The sequence below is a fragment of the Nansenia antarctica genome (genome assembly GCF_963989245.1).
Source record: "Nansenia antarctica genome assembly, chromosome: 5".
Lineage (NCBI taxonomy): Eukaryota > Metazoa > Chordata > Actinopteri > Argentiniformes > Microstomatidae > Nansenia > Nansenia antarctica.
The window spans coordinates 75533561-75551743 of NC_137690.1; the positions used below are offsets into that span (position 1 = coordinate 75533561).

The 18183-nt window shown below is 53.8% G+C and overlaps 2 protein-coding genes across 2 annotated transcripts in view; one reads left to right on the forward strand and one right to left on the reverse strand.

Moving 5' to 3' along the window:
- Positions 1–83: 83 nt before the first annotated feature.
- Positions 84–9053, forward strand: glmp (glycosylated lysosomal membrane protein). Its single transcript, XM_080530969.1, is given in 9 exon segments — positions 84–199; positions 4490–4759; positions 5685–5882; positions 6264–6482; positions 7019–7070; positions 7073–7295; positions 8517–8577; positions 8579–8635; positions 8637–9053. Coding segments are annotated over 9 exon segments (1236 nt in total). The 5' UTR covers positions 84–97; the 3' UTR covers positions 8691–9053.
- A 427-nt stretch (positions 9054–9480) lies between these two features.
- Positions 9481–18183, reverse strand: part of LOC308158393 (uncharacterized protein) — a 16349-nt gene continuing 7646 nt past the window's right edge. The window contains exons 9-14 of the mRNA XM_080531980.1: positions 17767–17987; positions 16784–17286; positions 15236–16201; positions 14781–14870; positions 12858–12951; positions 9481–11133 (exon numbers count right to left, since the gene is read on the reverse strand). Coding sequence (XP_080388106.1) covers positions 10967–11133; positions 12858–12951; positions 14781–14870; positions 15236–16201; positions 16784–17286; positions 17767–17987 — 2041 coding nt within the window. The 3' untranslated portion in view covers positions 9481–10966. The remainder of the gene's footprint in view (positions 11134–12857; positions 12952–14780; positions 14871–15235; positions 16202–16783; positions 17287–17766; positions 17988–18183) is intronic.

The following is an 18183-nucleotide window of genomic DNA, read 5'->3' on the forward strand; positions in this document are numbered from 1 at the left end:
GTGACCTGCCAGCAGCAACCAGACACGTGACCTGCCAGCAGCAACCAGACACGTGACCTGCCAGCCGCAACCAGACACGTGACCTGCCAGCAGCAAGATGGCGGCGCGACTCCTGATCACAACAAGCCTCTTCTCTCTACTCGTGACGGTCAGATTCTCTGACGCTTTTATCGGCAACGGCGACAATTACCGACGGAAGGTAAGCAGCGTATTATACACATGGATGACGTCATTCCAGAAGTTTCAGTTTGTGATGAGGAACGACAGTCACACTGTGACTCTGTGACTCTGTGACTCTGTTGGCTTAATCAGCATCTCAGACCTGGGTGGGTGGTGTTTGTTTGTTTGTTTCCGGCTGGCTGCTATGTAGTCTAACACGGTGTCACGCAGGGCGGCCTGTCTGTCTGTCTGTATGTCTGTCTGTCTGTCTGTCTGTCTGCATGTCTGTCTGTCTGTCTGCCTGCCTGCCTGTCTGTCTGCCTGCCTGTCTGTCTGTCTGCCTGTCTGTCTGTCTGCCTGTCTGTCTGTCTGCCTGTCTGTCTCTCTGTCTGCCTGCCTGTCTGTCTGCCTGTCTGCCTGTCTGTCTGCCTGTATGTCTGCCTGTCTGCATGTCTGTCTGTCTGCCTGTATGTCTGCCTGTCTGCCTCTCTGTCTGTCTGCCTGTCTGCATGTCTGCCGAAGCAAATTCCTATATGTGTATGCATAATGGCAATTAACGTTATCTGAATCTGAATCTGAATCTGAATGTCTGTCTGTCTGCATGTCTGTCTGTCTGTCTGAATGTCTGCCTGTCTGCCTGTATGTCTGCATGTCTGCCTGTCTGTCTGTCTGCCTGTCTGTCTGTCTGCATGTCTGCCTGTCTGTCTGTCTGTCTGCCTGTCTGCATGTCTGTCTGTCTGCCTGTCTGTCTGTCTGTCTGTCTGTCTGTCTGCATGTCTGCCTGTCTGTCTGTCTGCCTGTCTGCATGTCTGTCTGTCTGCCTGTCTGTCTGTCTGTCTGTCTGTCTGTCTGTCTGCATGTCTGGGTGATGACTTCTCTGTCCTCGTAGTGAAAACGTCTCTGCTTCTCCATTCCTGCTGTAGCCAGGCTAACAGTTAGCATGTGTGACTGGGCTGGTTAACCAGCTGTTACTGGGAGGTTGTGTTACTGGGAGGTTGTGTTACTGGGAGGTTGTGTTACTGGGAGGTTGTGGTGGCTGGGAGGTTGTGTTACTGGGAGGTTGTGTTACTGGGAGGTTGTGGTGGCTGGGAGGTTGTTACTGGGAGGTTGTGTTACTGGGAGGTTGTGTTACTGGGAGGTTGTGTTACTGGGAGGTTGTGGTGGCTGGGAGGTTGTGGTGGCTGGGAGGTTGTGTTACTGGGAGGTTGTGTTACTGGGAGGTTGTGTTACTGGGAGGGTGTGTTACTGGGAGGTTGTGTTACTGGGAGGTTGTGGTGGCTGGGAGGTTGTGTTACTGGGAGGTTGTGTTACTGGGAGGTTGTGGTGGCTGGGAGGTTGTTACTGGGAGGTTGTGTTACTGGGAGGTTGTGGTGTCTGGGAGGTTGTTACTGGGAGGTTGTGTTACTGGGAGGTTGTGTTACTGGGAGGTTGTGTTACTGGGAGGTTGTGGTGGCTGGGAGGTTGTGTTACTGGGAGGTTGTGTTACTGGGAGGTTGTGTTACTGGGAGGTTGTGGTGGCTGGGAGGTTGTGTTACTGGGAGGTTGTGGTGGCTGGGAGGTTGTGTTACTGGGAGGTTGTGTTACTGGGAGGTTGTGGTGGCTGGGAGGTTGTGTTACTGGGAGGTTGTGGTGGCTGGGAGGTTGTGGTGGCTGGGAGGTTGTTACTGGGAGGTTGTGGTGGCTGGGAGGTTGTGTTACTGGGAGGTTGTGGTGGCTGGGAGGTTGTGTTACTGGGAGGTTGTGTTACTGGGAGGTTGTGTTACTGGGAGGTTGTGTTACTGGGAGGTTGTGGTGTCTGGGAGGTTGTGTTACTGGGAGGTTGTGTTACTGGGAGGTTGTGTTACTGGGAGGTTGTGTTACTGGGAGGTTGTGGTGGCTGGGAGGTTGTGGTGGCTGGGAGGTTGTGTTACTGGGAGGTTGTGTTACTGGGAGGTTGTGGTGGCTGGGAGGTTGTGTTACTGGGAGGTTGTGGTGGCTGGGAGGTTGTGGTGGCTGGGAGGTTGTGTTACTGGGAGGTTGTGGTGGCTGGGAGGTTGTGGTGGCTGGGAGGTTGTGGTGGCTGGGAGGTTGTGTTACTGGGAGGTTGTGGTGGCTGGGAGGTTGTGTTACTGGGAGGTTGTGGTGGCTGGGAGGTTGTGGTGGCTGGGAGGTTGTGTTACTGGGAGGTTGTGTTACTGGGAGGTTGTTACTGGGAGGTTGTGGTGGCTGGGAGGTTGTGTTACTGGGAGGTTGTGGTGTCTGGGAGGTTGTGTTACTGGGAGGTTGTGGTGTCTGGGCTGCAGGTAGCAGAGGATAAGACGTGTTACAGCGGGGTGGGAGACACTCAGACCAGTCATATCGCCAGACGTTATGATATAATATGATGTACAGAGACGTTATCCTCTGGTAGTTAGGTTTTAGATAGGGGAACAGTCAAGTAGACTGACTCATCCCAGAAAACTAGGCTACTTCTTGTTTTTCACTTCCTACTCTATCCATGTCTGTATCACATTTGACATTTCGTTTATCTGAAGCCAGTTGTTTTAACTACCAACGTTCACACTGGATCAGTAGAAAGATTTCTCTAGCGAATGAATAAAAACTTGAATCATTGTAAAGAACTTAGTCCATTAGCTTTATCCCAGTGATGTGATAATGCTGACCAATCCACAGTCCTCTATTTGCCTACATTGCTCGAAAGGATTGCTGTCATGAAAGTTGGTCAAAAACAAGATTCAATCAGATTCAGTTCAAACTTCATCAGAAGTCATTCACAACGTTGCCAACCCTGATCTATGGAACAATCTAGCAATCTAGCTGCCATGACATCACAAAGTCCTCTCTCTATCAGGACTCAGGTCTCCTGATAGGGCTTTCACACCGGCAAAGAACCGTGCCGGTTCGCGTTCGGAAACCTCAGAACGTTGGCGCTGTCTGGCGAACGAGCCCGCGTTCATACCAGTGTATCGTTCGCCAGACAGTGCCAACGTTCGGAGGTTTCCGAACGCGACCGCGAACCGGCACGGTTCTGTGCCGGTGTGAAAGCCCTATGAGAGAGACATCTAATGGAGCTCCTACATGGGTGACTAGTAGGGCTGCAACGACTAGTCGATTAGTCACGACTAATCGATTACGGAAATTCGTCGACGTGAGATCTTGTTGTCGACTAATCGCACAAAAAATTTATATTTTAAAAAACGTTTTTTTTTTATTTTTTATTTTTTTATTTTTATTTTACGGGAGCCATGCAAGAATCAGCTGGGTACGTTTTAGCTAACGTTGTTAGCCAACTGGCTAACGTTATATTGTTAGGGTCGTAATGTTTATGTTAGCTTTACTGTTACATGTTGGAAAACAACGTCTCATGGACAGGGCTGTACATGCTATGAGCGTTTGTGCTATTAATTTATTTGCCCTGTGGCACGCATGTGACAGACAGAGGCGCTTGTATGTAACGTTACGTAGCAGGGGTTTTCCATGTTGAAGCCAGGAGAACGCGAGATGAAATGAAGTGAGGGGTGGTCGCTATTAAAATACCAGGTAGTCATGGTGGATGATCATGAATGATGCTTGATAAGTGAATGCTATTTCAATTATGTTGAGTCCACCAGCGAGCTGTCTGTAAGATAAACAGCGCCAAGCGTAGCCTACTAACGTGAGCTGTCTGTAGTCTAGCCAGCAATGCTAGCTAGCCAATCAACTAGCTCTGTGAGCAGCTGTAGCTTGGCGTAACGTTAGGTTAGATAGCTAGTTAAGCCGGATTTATGCTTCTGCGTCGCCATTTACGCGCAGCGAAAAGCCACACGACTAATCGCGACTAATCGAAAAAATAATCGACAGATTAGTCGACTACCAAAATAATCGTTAGTTGCAGCCCTAGTGACTAGCCAGCTACTATAGATGACAGACACAGAGATGAAACATGCTGTTCTCTATTAGATGACGTTATGTCGTCTTAGATGCTGCCATCATATCTGAGGTGCTGCCACTGCCGGTGTGCCCTTGAGCAAGGCACTTAACCCCTAACCTGCTCCAGGGGCGCTGAACTACATCTGACCCTGTGTGTGTGTGTGTGTGTGTGTGTGGTGTGTGTTGTGTGTGTGTGTGTGTGTGTGTGTGTAGTGTGTGTGTGTGTGTGTGTGTGTGTGTATGTGTATGTATGTGTGTTGTGTAATAACTAACACATTCCTAACCGTCTGATTGGATGGTGTATAAATCATTTGATGTTGTTGTGTTCCCCCCCCTCTCTCCTCCCCCCCCCCCCCTCTCCTCCCCCCCCCTCCCCCTCTCCTCCCCCCCCTCCCCCTCTCCCCCCCCCCCCTCCCCCTCTCCTCCCCCCCCCCTCCCCCAGGTGTCTCTGGAGTTGAACCCTGGTCTGAACGGCACCGCAGCGTCCCCCGGTGTCAGCCTGCTGCACGTGCGGGCGCAGGGGGCCAACGACACGCTGCACCTCCTCCTGTGCAGCCAGGGGGCGCCCACGCTGCTGCTGGTGCACACCTCCTCCCCCGCCTCCCTCCTGCAGGTGGACTGGCCCGCCTTCCTGGCCCGCAACACTACAGGCAGCCTGCGGGTGGAGCCGGAGAGCAGCGTGCTGTACAGCAGCGCCCTCGTCTTCACCAGGGTGAGTGCAAAGGGGGGGGGGCGATGGAGGGGGGAGGGGGGGGTCGTTGTCCCCCTCAGATGGAATCAGGGTATATACAGGAATCTTGAGGTTCATTTCAATCCCTTTCTAAGACTTTTTAAAGACCGTGTCAATATTTTTCCAGACCTCCACCACCGCCACTTCGAGCTGTAACCGTTTACATCAGTGACACTTTTAACTTAACAGTTTTAGTTTGCAATAGACTAGACCACAATCATGTTTTTTGATAAAACTAATAAATTCACGAACTTTTACTAAAAGGTTTTAGGACTCAAACTCTTTGGACAGAGTCTAATTCAGAAAAAATACCTACAAAGTTCAAGACCTCATAAAATTGCGATAAGACTTTTTAATACTTATTAAGGGTCTTGATTTTCCCAAAATTGATTTATCAACTTTTAATACTTTTCAAGACACCGCGGATACCCTGGTGTCTGTCTGTGTGTGTCTCTGCGCGTGTGTGCGGCTCAAGCTGAACATCTCCCACCTACAAGCGTCAACTTTTAGTCTTCATGTGTGTCAGCCTGGGTCATGTTCACCAGCTGGTGGTCTGGGGCCTTCAGGTGGCCCACGTCTCCCAGAGGAAGGCTCGACAGTTAGCCAGGTGCTGCTCCATATCTGCTGCTATCGGTAGCCGCTCAATATGGAGACGGCGTTGCTTCTTGTACCCTTAGAGTAGAGAACCCTAACCCTGTGTTACAGTAATGCTGTTGTGTCTGTTAACCCACGTCTGAAACATCCTCTGTGTTAATATCGGATGTGTACGATGGTTGCTGTACAGTCGCAAACGTAACTGAATGTCTCCCAATGAACTGATGACTGCACTGATAGTGTTAATGTCCTTAATGCACTTTGTATTTACGTGGACATAAATAAAGCATTTAATGTGTGTGTGTTCCTCCAGCTGTGGGAGTATGATGATGTCAACAGCACAGCAGACCCCGCCCACCTGCCCCCCTCCAGCTTCCTGCCTCCCTACGACCTGCAGAACTTCACCTGGGCCGACCTGAACCAGACCCTGGACCGGGCCGCTCACACCGCCCAGCTCTGTGGACGAGACGCCTCCTCCCCCAGCTTCACCAACGGCTCCCTCTGTCTGCAGGTGGGTGGAACTGCAGCCTGTCTGTCTGTCTGTCTGCAGGTGGGAGGAACTGCAGCCTGTCTGTCTATCTGTCTGTCTGTCTTCTTCTTTCGTGTAACGTCAGAGGTCCAACTCGGTGTCGCGTAGCCATGCCCGCATCTCTGGTTCTAGGTCGAAGAGGCTGGCTTCTGAGGGTGGTCTATATAAGAGAAGAGCGCCAGAGAAGTTGAACCACCAAGAGACTCAACCAGTGACCACTTCCTGTACGCAGCTGCTGTTCCTGAGTCACAGGAAGTAGTTTGTTACTGAGTCTCTTGGCGGTGCGTTCCTGTCCAGCTGCTACATATTCATGTTCCCCCCTTTCCCCCTTATCTGATTGGCTCTCCCTCCTCCTCCCTCCAGTTCTCAGCCTTCGAGGCCAGGGGGCGGGACCAGGCCTGGCCCCGCCTCCTCCACAGCGCTAACTCCTCCCAGCTGCGGGTGGTGCTGCAGGGCGTGGCCGCGCGGGCGGAACACCCCAGGTTCTGTGTGGAGCTGCAGGCGGTGGGCGGAGCCTATCCCCTGGCCCGGGTCGACACGCTGCGCTCCATTGACGACGAGTACACCCCCTCCATCTTCAAGGTGTGTGTGTGTGTGCGTGTGTGTGTGTGTGTGCGCCTCTCTCTCTGTCTCCCTCTCGTTCTTACCCTACCTGCTGCTGTCGATCAGAGGGACACCTGTAAGAGTTAAGTGACAGTTGGTGGTTGCTACGGCAACGTGCTCTGACCAGACCTGCTTTTGTCTTTGGCCAGCTCTCAAACAAACGTCTGAAACGTAAAAACTATTCATGTTTGGGCTTATATGTTGATATTTGAAGTGACAGTAAGAGTTGCTCTACGTTTCCATGTAAAGATTGTGAATATAGACATACAATTGTAGCCGTGGGAGCAGTTTGCAAAATGTGTACAAAAAGTTCAAAAACCTTTTCTGCTCACTCTGACCCCCTCCCTCCTCTCCCTTCCCTCTCTCTCCCCTCCCCTCCCCTCCTTCCCCCCTACCTCCTCTCCCCCTCCTCCCTTCTCGCCTCCCTCCCCTCCCTCCTCTCCTACCCCTCCCTCCCTCCTCTCTCTCCCCTCCCCACTCCTCTCTCCCCTCCCCTCCCTCTCCTCCTCCTCCAGGTATCTCAGTGGGTGTCCTCCCCTGCCGACAACGCCACCTCCTCCCCCTCCTCCCCATCCTGGGGTACGTCCAGTGGAAGCCCGTGGCGTACCGCTCGGCCACGCCCGTGTTTGAGGACGCCACGCCCGCGCGCCACTCCCCCCCCGCCCCCCTGGCCACGCCCCCCCCCTCAGGCCTGGTCCTGGCCTACTTCAGGGACCCGCGGACCACCGGGCTCAACGTGACCTTCAGCATGGCGGGAGAGCCCTTCTACAACGCCACCAACTACCTCAGCTGGTAGGACCCCCCCCCCTCTCACACCACTAAGTCGGAGGACGGGCTTAATGGAATGACGAATGGTATCAAACACACGTGATACCGTGACTCGCTTCATTCCTTGCATCACAATGAGCCTGTCCTCCAATTTCTACTTCCCCCAGCCTCCCCTGACCCTTAACACACATTTCAGGACCCTCCTTTCATAACTTGTCCTAGATATGTGCATTCTACCACCCAGTATCCTTACATTTTTTCATCATCACATCATGATAAGCTAGTATGAAGCTATTTAGCTGTTTTTCTGTGTAGGAGGCAGGCTCATTTACAAGGCGGCCAACTAGTGGTCGTTGTGTGTAAGTAGCAGCTTCCCATTGTAAAGACTATGGTCATGTTGACCCCCGAGGCGGTTCTTATAGTAGGTAACATAGACACGGCTGTTCTAGTGTTAACTACCTCAGTTGGAGATGTAGTCAGCAGTTATACCCACTCTTACCCCTCTCTCTCCCCCTCCCCCTCTCTCCCTCCCTCCCCCTCCCCTCTCTCTCTCCCTCCCCTCTCTCCCTCCCCCTCTCTCCCCCTCCCTCTCTCCCTCCCCCTCCCTCTCTCCTCCCTCCTCCCTCCCCCCTCCCCTCCCTCCCTCCCCCCTCCCCTCCCTCCCTCCCTCCCTCCCCCCTCCCCTCCCTCCCTCCCTCCCCCCTCCCCTCCCTCCCCCCTCCCCTCCCTCCCCCTCTCTCTCTCTCCCCCCTCCCTCTCTCTCTCTCCCTCCCTCTCCCCCCTCCCTCTCTCTCCCCCCTCCCTCCCCCCTCCCTCTCTCTCCCTCCCCCCCTCTCTCTCTCTCCCTCCCCCCCCCTCTCTCTCTCTCCCTCCCTCCCCCCCCTCTCTCTCTCCCCCCCTCTCTCTCTCTCCCTCTCCCCCTCTCTCTCTCTCCCTCTCCCTCCCTCCCCCTCCCCTCTCTCCCTTCCCCTCTCTCCCTCTCCCTCCCTCCCCCCCCTCTCCCTCCCTCCCTCCCTCCCCCCCTCTTCCCTCCCTCCCCCTCTCCCTCTCCCCTCTCTCCCTCTCCCCCTCCCTCTCTCCCTCCCCCTCCCTCTCTCCCTCCCCCTCCCCCCTCTCCCTCCCTCCCTCCCTCTCTCCCCCTCCCCCCTCTCCCTCCCTCTCCTCCCTCTCTCCCCCTCTCCCTCTCTCCCCCCTCCCCCCTCTCCCCTCCCCCCCTCTCCCCCCTCCCTCCCTCCCCCTCCCCAGGACTGTGTTGGTGGGTCTGGGCTCTGCCCCCGTGGACTCCTTCTCTCCTCTGGTTCTGTCCCATCATGGCGGTGGGTCTGGTCACGCCGCTGCTCGTCCTCCTGCTGGGCGGAGTCCTGCGTCTGCGTCCGCAAGGCCAAGCCCCGCCCCCAGGCCTACCAGCCAATCAACTGAGGCCACGCCCCCCAGGGCCCTACCTACCAACCAATCATCTGAAGCCAGGGCAGTATTGTGTTTACATTAGTCCCGCCTCCTCCAACCAATGAGCAGGGACGTCCTGGCTCCTGGGCGGTGTGTCACCGAGGCCTGAGCAGCCAATCAGAGTGGACTCTTGTTTGTATAAGGTTACTGAGGTGGCGACACTGTTGGCATGATCGGCCAATCAGGTTTGACTGAAAGACATTTTTAACCAATCAGAGTAGGGTCCCAGTGTGGCGCTGAGACTCTGAACATTCCAACGTGACAACTGTGTTTTTTATTAATGCAGCAGAAATTATTAACAATGACTTGTTTTAGTGTTTTTTTTTTTTTTTACCTGAAAATCTCAAATGGTTAAATGTTTTTTTACCAACATTTTTTATGATGAAATGATGTTTTGCTGTTGATGTGTTACTAAGGTCAACTGGGGAGCGATGAGAATGATTAGAGGCTGAGAGAGTTGACGAGGCTTCAGCGCTGGACCTCCTCCCGAGCTCTGCATGTGTCCTCATGGTCAGGTCTGGTCCAGGGTTTAACAGGGTCCCCAGTAAACAAAGAGTCCAAAGGACGTCCTCAGGGAAGCCGGAATGTGGGTTCAGATGACGTCTTTCTAGGACGTCCAGGTGACGTCTTTAGGACGTCTTATGGACTACAGCATTGTCTTATGTAGTCCATAAGACGTCACCTGGACGTCCTAGAAAGACGTCATCTGAACCCACGTTCCGGCTTCCCTGAGGACGTCTTTTGGACTCTTTGTTTACTGGGTTAGCAGATCAGGTCCACAGGCAACGCAGCTCCTCCAGGGCCGAGGGTGAATGAAGTCGTACACACGTGTCCGCTAGAGACGCACCGATACCACTTCTCAGACCAAGTACTTCCATTGCCGAAACGAGTATTTAATAACGCCGTTACAGTTCTAACTATGACTTTGAAAAGTTTTATTTTCATCAGCTGTTCTTGACTTCCTGGTAAACAAACTTAACGTTTCAGGACGTGTTTCAAAAGCAAAGGACTGTGTGATCATCTAGTTACGTGTCTGTTGGGCATGTTGACGTTCTATCAGCGCGCAGTCGGCGATGTTCCTCCTCAGCTGCTAGCTAGCTAGCTAGCAACGCGTCTGTTCAGATTCAGAGAGGTTTTCTCCTGTATTTGGTTTGAAGTGTTTCCGACACCGGCTACCTTTGTCGTCATCGTGGCTCATCCTAACAGACCTCCAGACAGCTGACATCGCTCCTACCTGCTAGGAGAGGCTACGCTACGTTGTTGTACAGTGGTATCGGTGCATCGCTGCTGTCAACATTCTAGCGTGCCAAAGGTGACTTCTTCTAACCAAAAATCCATACATGATGATGCTTCCTTTTGTAGCCAATCAGAGTGTTGTTGCTAGGTAGAACACTTGGAACTCTAGGTGGCGAGTGTTCCGGAACTCTCAGGCAGTTAAGAGTTTAAACACGGTATGATTGTTCTATTGCTTCTGCTTCTCTCCGCTCAATGTTGTTGTTTTTGAATCTCTGTCAGGCTAAGTATTGATTATTAAGACAGCCTGCTAATCGATCACCGTCTAGGTTTTAAATGATTGATTTGAACGGTCGTCGTTGTTGCCAAAGGGTAATAATTACTGTCAGACAGGAAATCAGACCTCATTTATTTTTTGTTGTATAATAATGTTACAAAAAAAGACCCAGGTTACTTTGTTTTTATACAGTTTCCAATGTTCATCTCTGCCAGAGAGAGACACAGGCCTGTCACACGACCTCCTGTATTACACATCAACATGAACGATAATAAATACAAAAATATCTGTTTCTTTTTCTACACTGCTGGCTTCATTCTTCATTCAGTACACATCTATACCGGGACAGGGGGGGCTGTATATATACCCTAAGGTGCTGTTGTTGAGTAGAGGGGGGGGGGGGGATACTAAGTTGACCAATCAGATGAGGATATTGTTACAAACAACACAAGTGTCCAATCACAACCAGGCTGTCAGAGGCTGCAGCCAATCAGGAGACACCAAGACCCTCGTCTCTTCAGAAGAGCGTCAGTGTGGCGTACCTGAGGGTCACCTGAGCTGTGTGATGATGTCACAGGGTCACCTGAGGTCACCTGAGCAGGGTGGAGCAGTGTGATGATGTCACAGGGTCACCTGAGGTCACCTGAGCAGGGTGGAGCAGTGTGATGATGTCACAGGGTCACCTGAGGTCACCTGAGCAGGGTGGAGCAGTGTGATGATGTCACAGGGTCACCTGAGGTCACCTGAGCAGGGTGGAGCAGTGTGATGTCACGGCGTCCTCCCCCCCTGCCTCCTCTAACAGGTTGAACCCCCCCAGGTCCAGGGGCTCCAGCAGGGAGAACGGGTCGACGCTGTCGAACCCAAACATGGGCAGAACCCCCTCCATGTCCTGGTACAACCCTGCATCTGGAGGAGAGGGAGGAGGGGAGAGAAAGAGGGGAGGGAGGGGGGAGGGGGGGAGAAAGAGGAGGGGGAGGGGGAGAGAAAGAGGAGGGGGGGGGAGGGAGATAAAGGGAGAGAGGAGGGGGATGGAGAGAGAGAAAGAGGGGAGGGAGGGGGGAGAGAAAGAGGGGAGGGAGGGGGGAGAGAAAGAGGGGAGGGAGGGGGGAGAGAAAGAGGAGATGGAGGGGGATGGAGAGAGAAAGAGGAGAGGGAGGGAGAGAGGAGAGGGAGAGAGGAGGGGGATGGAGAAGGAGAAAGAGGAGATGAAGGGAGAGAGGAGGGGGATGGAGAGAGAGAAAGAGGAGAGAGGAGGGGGATGGAGAGAGAGAAAGAGGAGAGAGGAGATGAAGGGAGAAAGGAGGGGGATGGAGAGAGAGAGAGAGGAGAGGGAGGGAGAGAGGAGAGAGAGGAGAGGGAGGGAGGAGGGGGATGGAGAGAAAGAGGAGAGAGGAGGGGGATGGAGAGAGAGAAAGAGGGGAGGGAGAGAGAGAGAGGGGAGGGAGAGAGGAGGGGGAGGGAGAGAGGAGGGGGAGGGAGAGAGGAGGGGGATGGAGAGAGAGAAAGAGGGGAGGGAGAGAGAGAGAGGGGAGGGAGAGAGAGGGGAGGGAGAGAGAGGGGAGGGAGAGAGAGAGGAGAGAGAGAGGGGAGGGTGAGAGAGGAGGGAGAGAGAGAGAGGGAGAGGGGAGGGAGAGAGGGAGAGTCAGGTTTAGAATATCTGAATGTGTCTGTCCACCAGCAGAGGCAGATATGGGTGGCTCATTGTGACATCATACAGAACACTGAGCTGGTCCTCCCATGTCCACCTCCACCAGCCTCAAACTTTTCACACTGTTTCTCACAGGGCTCGACAGTGCGACTGTTTTGGTCGCATTTGCGAGTGAATATATTTCTGTGCGACTTGGAAATACATTCAATCGCACCAGTGCGACTAAAAGACTGCTGAACTACTGTCATGCGCAGTCAAACTTATGTGTATAAGCGATGAGGGAATGAAAACAGTGAACAGAAACGCGTGTCGCAGAAATGCTTCACGTGAGTCCTATATGCGCTTAAAATGCGCATAATGGGTATATGGGATACAGCTCTCATAGTTCGTAGCGCTGTGTTTTGTTAGCCGCTAGCTGCTAGCAGCGTTTGTTTCCGGTTTCATTACAAAGAGGTTAACCCTATATGTGCCTGACGTCTAACAACATTCAAATGACTCTAACTTTTTTCGGATTTCAATGTATGACACATCATTTGAAAGCTTATGATCCGTAGTTCCAATCCACAACACGTCACATTTGAAAGTGTTTATGTAATTTTTTTACATTTGAAAGTGTTTTTTGTTTATATATATTTATATTATACAATTTACCAGTCATATTCTGGAATGTGTCTAAATGTTAAAGTTCCATAAGTATAAGCAAAATAAAGTAACAGTTTGTAAATAAATAGTAGCATTTAAAAAAAAAACTAAAACACGAACCGTGAACCGTGACCCAAAAACCGAGGTTCATACCGAACCGTGGGCCAACTGAAATTCATATTCTTACTTCCCCTTTACATTGTGTGAGTCTCCATTTTTATTACGGCCAAGAGCCGGTTATGATCATTTTGATATGTTATGATTATGATAATTTGTTGTCGTCGTTGACGAAAATTGCTGATTGATTGGATGCCTACGGCCCGCTCTCATTGGTTCTCACCGTGGAGTCTGCTGTGTTTCCCCGGCAACGCCTGGGCTCCGGGGTCCTGCAGCGCCTGGTCCCCCCAGCCAGGCTCCCTGCTGAGACGCCCCAGCTGGGGGAGGGGGGGACAGGCGTCAGAGATGTATCCATGGCAACCACACCACACAGACACCGTCATGCCATACAGTGTCCGGGGGGTGATGTGATGTGATGTAATCGTGTCTTTCGAACACCCCATGATGTCGAGTTCATTGCTATGCATTCTGGCATGCTAATTTCGCACGTAATCAGCTAGCATTTCAACATGAGTAATTCGCTACGCTAATGTTACCGAGTTGGCTAGTTAAGTGATGTGGGTTTGTTTGCTACATCAGCCAAAGTAGTGATAAATATAATTCCATAACTGGATGCTACTTACTACGTTTTCCAATCATAGCTCGCTAGCTTACTTATCAAATGTACATTTGGGATAGTAGTAATAGTCATAGTAGTAATAGTCCCATGCTACTAGATTGATTTGGCTGATGTGATTTTGTGGGTTTGTTTGCAGTTAACTAGCCAACTCTGTAACATTAGCGTTGACAAATTACTACTTGAAATTAGCATGTTGAAAATGCTAGCGTCGGCATGGCAACGAGCGCATCGCGGGCGCTCGAAAGACCTGATTACGTCACCCGGACACATGTTGGCATGACGGCGCCATCAGAGACAGATGAGAGAGAGAGAGAGAGAGAGAGACAGAGAGAGACAGACAGAGAGAGACAGAGAGAGAGAGAGAGACAGAGAGAGAGAGAGAGAGAGACCTATGACCAACCACACACGGGGCCCACCCGCTGTGCCGACGGACCACCATGCCGACAGTTTATTAGCGGATTTCTGCGAGAGCTGACAAGACGGTACATTTTAAAAAAAAAATTTAACCTTTATTTAACCAGGCAAACATGTAAGAACAAATTCTTATTTGCAAATGCAGCCTGACCAAAAAGCAGTGGCTCTTTGGGGGGTGGGGGGGGGGGGAAGCTAGAAATAAAACAAGGTTAAGTAATACAATAAACAATAAAACAATAAAACAATGGCAAATACAGATGCATTATAATACAGTCAGAGAGAGGGGAGAGAGACGGAGGAGGTAGGGGTGAGGAAGAGCGGAGGTGAGGGATAGCGGGGTACTTAAAATGAGGCAGTGATGGGTTATGACATGTGGGAAAACTAGGGTTAGGGGCTAGGGTGCTACGGTTAAGGTTAGGGTTGGGGTTAGGGTTGGGGTTAGACATGCCAGCATGTACCATGTCGACGTAGCACCTAACCCTAACCCTAGTTTTCCCACATGTACCGCCTTCCCACATGTGCCGTAACAGAGAAGCGGAGAGCATTCACATGCAGGGAGGGCTGTCGGCATATTGATGCGGCACCCCACACACAGGAACAACAGAGAGCATGATGGGGGCTGGTACCTGCTGAGAGAGCGCCTGGGTCTGGCTGGGGGTGAGGTGGAGGGGGAGGGGGAGGGGGGTTAGGTACCTGCTGAGAGAGCGCCTGGGTCTGGCTGGGGGTGAGGTGGAGGGGGAGGAGGGGGAGGGGGGTTAGGTACCTGTTGAGAGAGCGCCTGGGTCTGGCTGGGGGTGAGGTGGAGGGGGAGGAGGGGGAGGGGGGTTAGGTACCTGTTGAGAGAGCGCCTGGGTCTGGCTGGGGGTGAGGTGGAGGGGGAGGAGGGGGAGGGGGGTTAGGTACCTGTTGAGAGAGCGCCTGGGTCTGGCTGGGGGTGAGGTGGAGGGGGAGGAGGGGGAGGGGGGTTAGGTACCTGTTGAGAGAGCGCCTGGGTCTGGCTGGGGGTGAGGTGGAGGGGGAGGAGGGGGAGGGGGGTTAGGTACCTGTTGAGAGAGCGCCTGGGTCTGGCTGGGGGTGAGGTGGAGGGGGAGGAGGGGGAGGGGGGTTAGGTACCTGTTGAGAGAGCGCCTGGGTCTGGCTGGGGGTGAGGTGGAGGCCCACGTAGGCGTCCCGCTGCAGAGACTCCTGGAGGGACGAAGAGTTCTGGAGGAGCAGAGACAGGAACAGGGTTAGTCAGGGTTACTATGGTTACTACAGGGTTAGTCAGGGTTACTATGACACCCACACACAGGACTGTGAGTACTTGAGCACAAGAGGCCAGAAGTCTAGTCGTATTTATTAGCTTGTTCAACTCAAGACAGCGTAGCTGCTTTACAGTCGAGAACACAGAACCGTCAGAACCCCCAGAAGCCCTGAAGAAGACCCGTCCTCACGTTATAACCCTGATTATTATTATATATTAGTATTATTATTAACTTTAACCGTTAATGTGGAACCCTGTCTAGACAGCTGCTTTACAGTATTGAACACAGAACCATCGACCACCAGAACCCTTAACCCATCCTCACGTTATAGAGGCCCGGCGTCTGGTTCTGAGCAGACGGGCCGGCGGTCTGGTTCTGGTTCTTCTGGCCGTGCAGCAGCTTCTGCTGGACCCAGCTGCTCCTCTCCTGGGCCTGGTGGTTCTGGTGGTTCTGGTGGTTCTGGTGGTATCTGACGCTGCTGCGGGTCGTCGCCTCCGTCTTCGGTGCCGTCTGCTGCAGGCTGGACATGTAGAGCCTCTGGGAGGCTGGGGGGGGCGGGGGCGGGGGGGGGTAGGAGGAGGCCTGGGGGGGCCAGCCGTACGGGTCCTGCTGAGGCTGCTGGGACACCTGCTGGGGATTCTGGGACACCTGAGGCTGTTGTGGCAGCAGCATCTGGCTGGGGTGGTGTTGCTGCGGCGGGTACGTCTGCTGCTGCTGCTGCTGTTGTAGGTTCTGGAGGTACCGCCGCCGCTGCTGCTGCTGCTGCTGTTGTTGTTGTTGTTGTTGTTGTTGTTGTTGTTGTTGTTGTTGTCTTTGGTTGCCTAGCGGAGGCTGTTGCCGTGGGAACTGTTGTTGGTTGGGTTGTTGTTCCTGAAGCTGGTAATGTTGTTGTTGTTGTGGTTGTGGTGGTTGTTGGTACAGTGTCTGTATGTGTTGCTGTGTGTGGTTCTGTGTGTGCTGCTGTGTGGGACAGGGCTGTGTTGGGTTGGGAGGACCGGGTTTGGACAGAACTGCGGTGGTTCCGTCCGTCTGGAACTGGCACTGGTACAGCTGGTTCTGGCTCTGGTGGTAATGAAGCTGCTGTTGCTGCTGCTGGCTGGGCGTCTCCTGGTGCTGCTGGGTCCTGGTGGCTTCTGGGTCGGGTTGTTGGGTCAGGGAGGGCGGGGGTGGACCTCCGTGGTGGTGGGCGGGCTCAGGGCCCTGGTGGGGAGGCTGCCAGGGGGGGCAGGGGGGGTACGCCGGGCCCCGCGTCTCCTTAGGCAGCTGGGCGGTGTTGAGAAGGACGACGCCCTGGAGGACCAACATGACCAACAAGACTGAAACAACAACAACAACAACAACAACAACAACAACAACAACAACAACCCCAACAACAACCACAACAACCCCAACAACTACAAAGGGAGGGAGGAGAGAGGAGAGACAGAGGGAGAAGAGAGGGAGGGAGGAGAGGAGAGACAGAGGGAGGAGAGAGGGAGGGAGGAGAGACAGAGGGAGGAGATGGGGAGGAGAGGAGAGAGAGGGAGGAGAGGAGAGACAGAGGGAGGAGATGGGGAGGGAGGAGAGAGGGAGGAGAGGAGAGACAGAGGGAGGAGATGGGGAGGGAGGAGAGAGAGAGGGAGGAGAGAGAGAGGGAGGAGAGGAGAGAGGGAGGGAGGAGAGAGAGAGGGAGGAGAGACAGAGGGAGGAGAGGAGAGACAGAGGAGAGAGAGAGGGAGGAGAGAGGGAGGAGAGGAGAGACAGAGGGAGGAGATGGGGAGGGAGGAGAGAGAGAGGGAGGAGAGAGAGAGGGAGGAGAGGAGAGAGGGAGGGAGGAGAGAGAGAGGGAGGAGAGACAGAGGGAGGGAGGGAGCAGAGAGGGAGACCACCCACCTGTGTGATGGAGGAGAGCGTCGGGGATCCCACAGGAGAGAACTGCTGCTTGGCCTGGTGCCAGCGTGCCTCCCCCCCCCCTCCCCCCCCGCCCACAGGGACCACCAGGGGGCTGAGGGGGGTCCGCCTCCGCCACAGAGACGAGCCCTGCGATTGGCCGCCGCCGCCGGCGGGGGCGGGGGCGGGGCGAGGGGAGGAGCCTGACAGGGAGGATGAGGAGGAGCAGGAGCACGAGCCGCCGATCCCGCTGCTGCTGTTGTAGAGGCTGCTGCTGGCTGCTGATTGGACGGACCGCCCGCCCAGGGAGGAGCTACTGAGGAACGACTGCAGGGATTGGTCGCTGGGGCTGGACTGCAGGGAGGAGTTGCTGAGCGACAGGTTCAGGGAGGCGGAGCTTAGGGAGTTGGGGAGGCTGCTGAGAGACGATTGGATGTTGGGGTTGCTAAGCGACGACTGGAGGAGCAGCGGGTTGCTGAAGGAGCCCTGGAGGGACGACAACAAACCTGGAGGACACACACACACGCACACGCACACACACACACACACACACACACACACACACACACACACAGAATAAACACATAATGTCGGGAGTAAGTTGTTGCAAAACGTTATGGCTTGATTGGCACTCGAGAGAGTATTTATTGTGTTTGTAATAATAATAATAATAATAATAATAATAAACATCAACTCAACGTTTGTTTACTTCATAACAACTGACAGAACAGAGCAAAAACTAGTTGGCCGCCAGTGAAATGATGGTAATGTTTTTGTTTTTTCCCCACACAGAAGCGATAATGGAATTGGTATCAATAACATCTCATCAATTCCCATCCATATACGACACACACACTCTCTCACACTCTCACACACTCACACACTCACACACTCACACTCTCATTCTCACACTCAGTCTCACACTCTCACACTCTCACACACTCACACACTCACACACACACACACACACACACACACACACACACCTGGCAGGTGGAAGTCGTCCTCTGGGAGCTCCAGGTCAGACGGAGGTCCAGGTAGGTCCCAGGTGAGGTGGAGGCCCAGGTCAGAGGGCAGGGGGTCGGGGTCCACCTCTAGAGGCTGGGGGGAGGGGGAGGGGGGGGGCAGGTGGAGGCTGGACAGGTCCGGCAGGGAGCCGCTGGCCCCCAGGAGGGCCCGGTACTGCTGCTCTGGAGAAGACAGGGGACTGGGAGAGGGAGGGAGGGAGGGAGGGAGGGGAGGGAGGGAGGGAGGGGAGGGAGGGAGGGAGGGAGGGGGGGGGGAGGGAGGGGGGGGAGGGAGGGGAGGGGAGGAGAGAGGGAGGGAAGGAGGGAGGGAGGGGAGGGAGGGAAGGAGGGGGGGGAGGGAGGGGGGGAGGGAGGGGAGGGGAGGGAGGGAGGGAG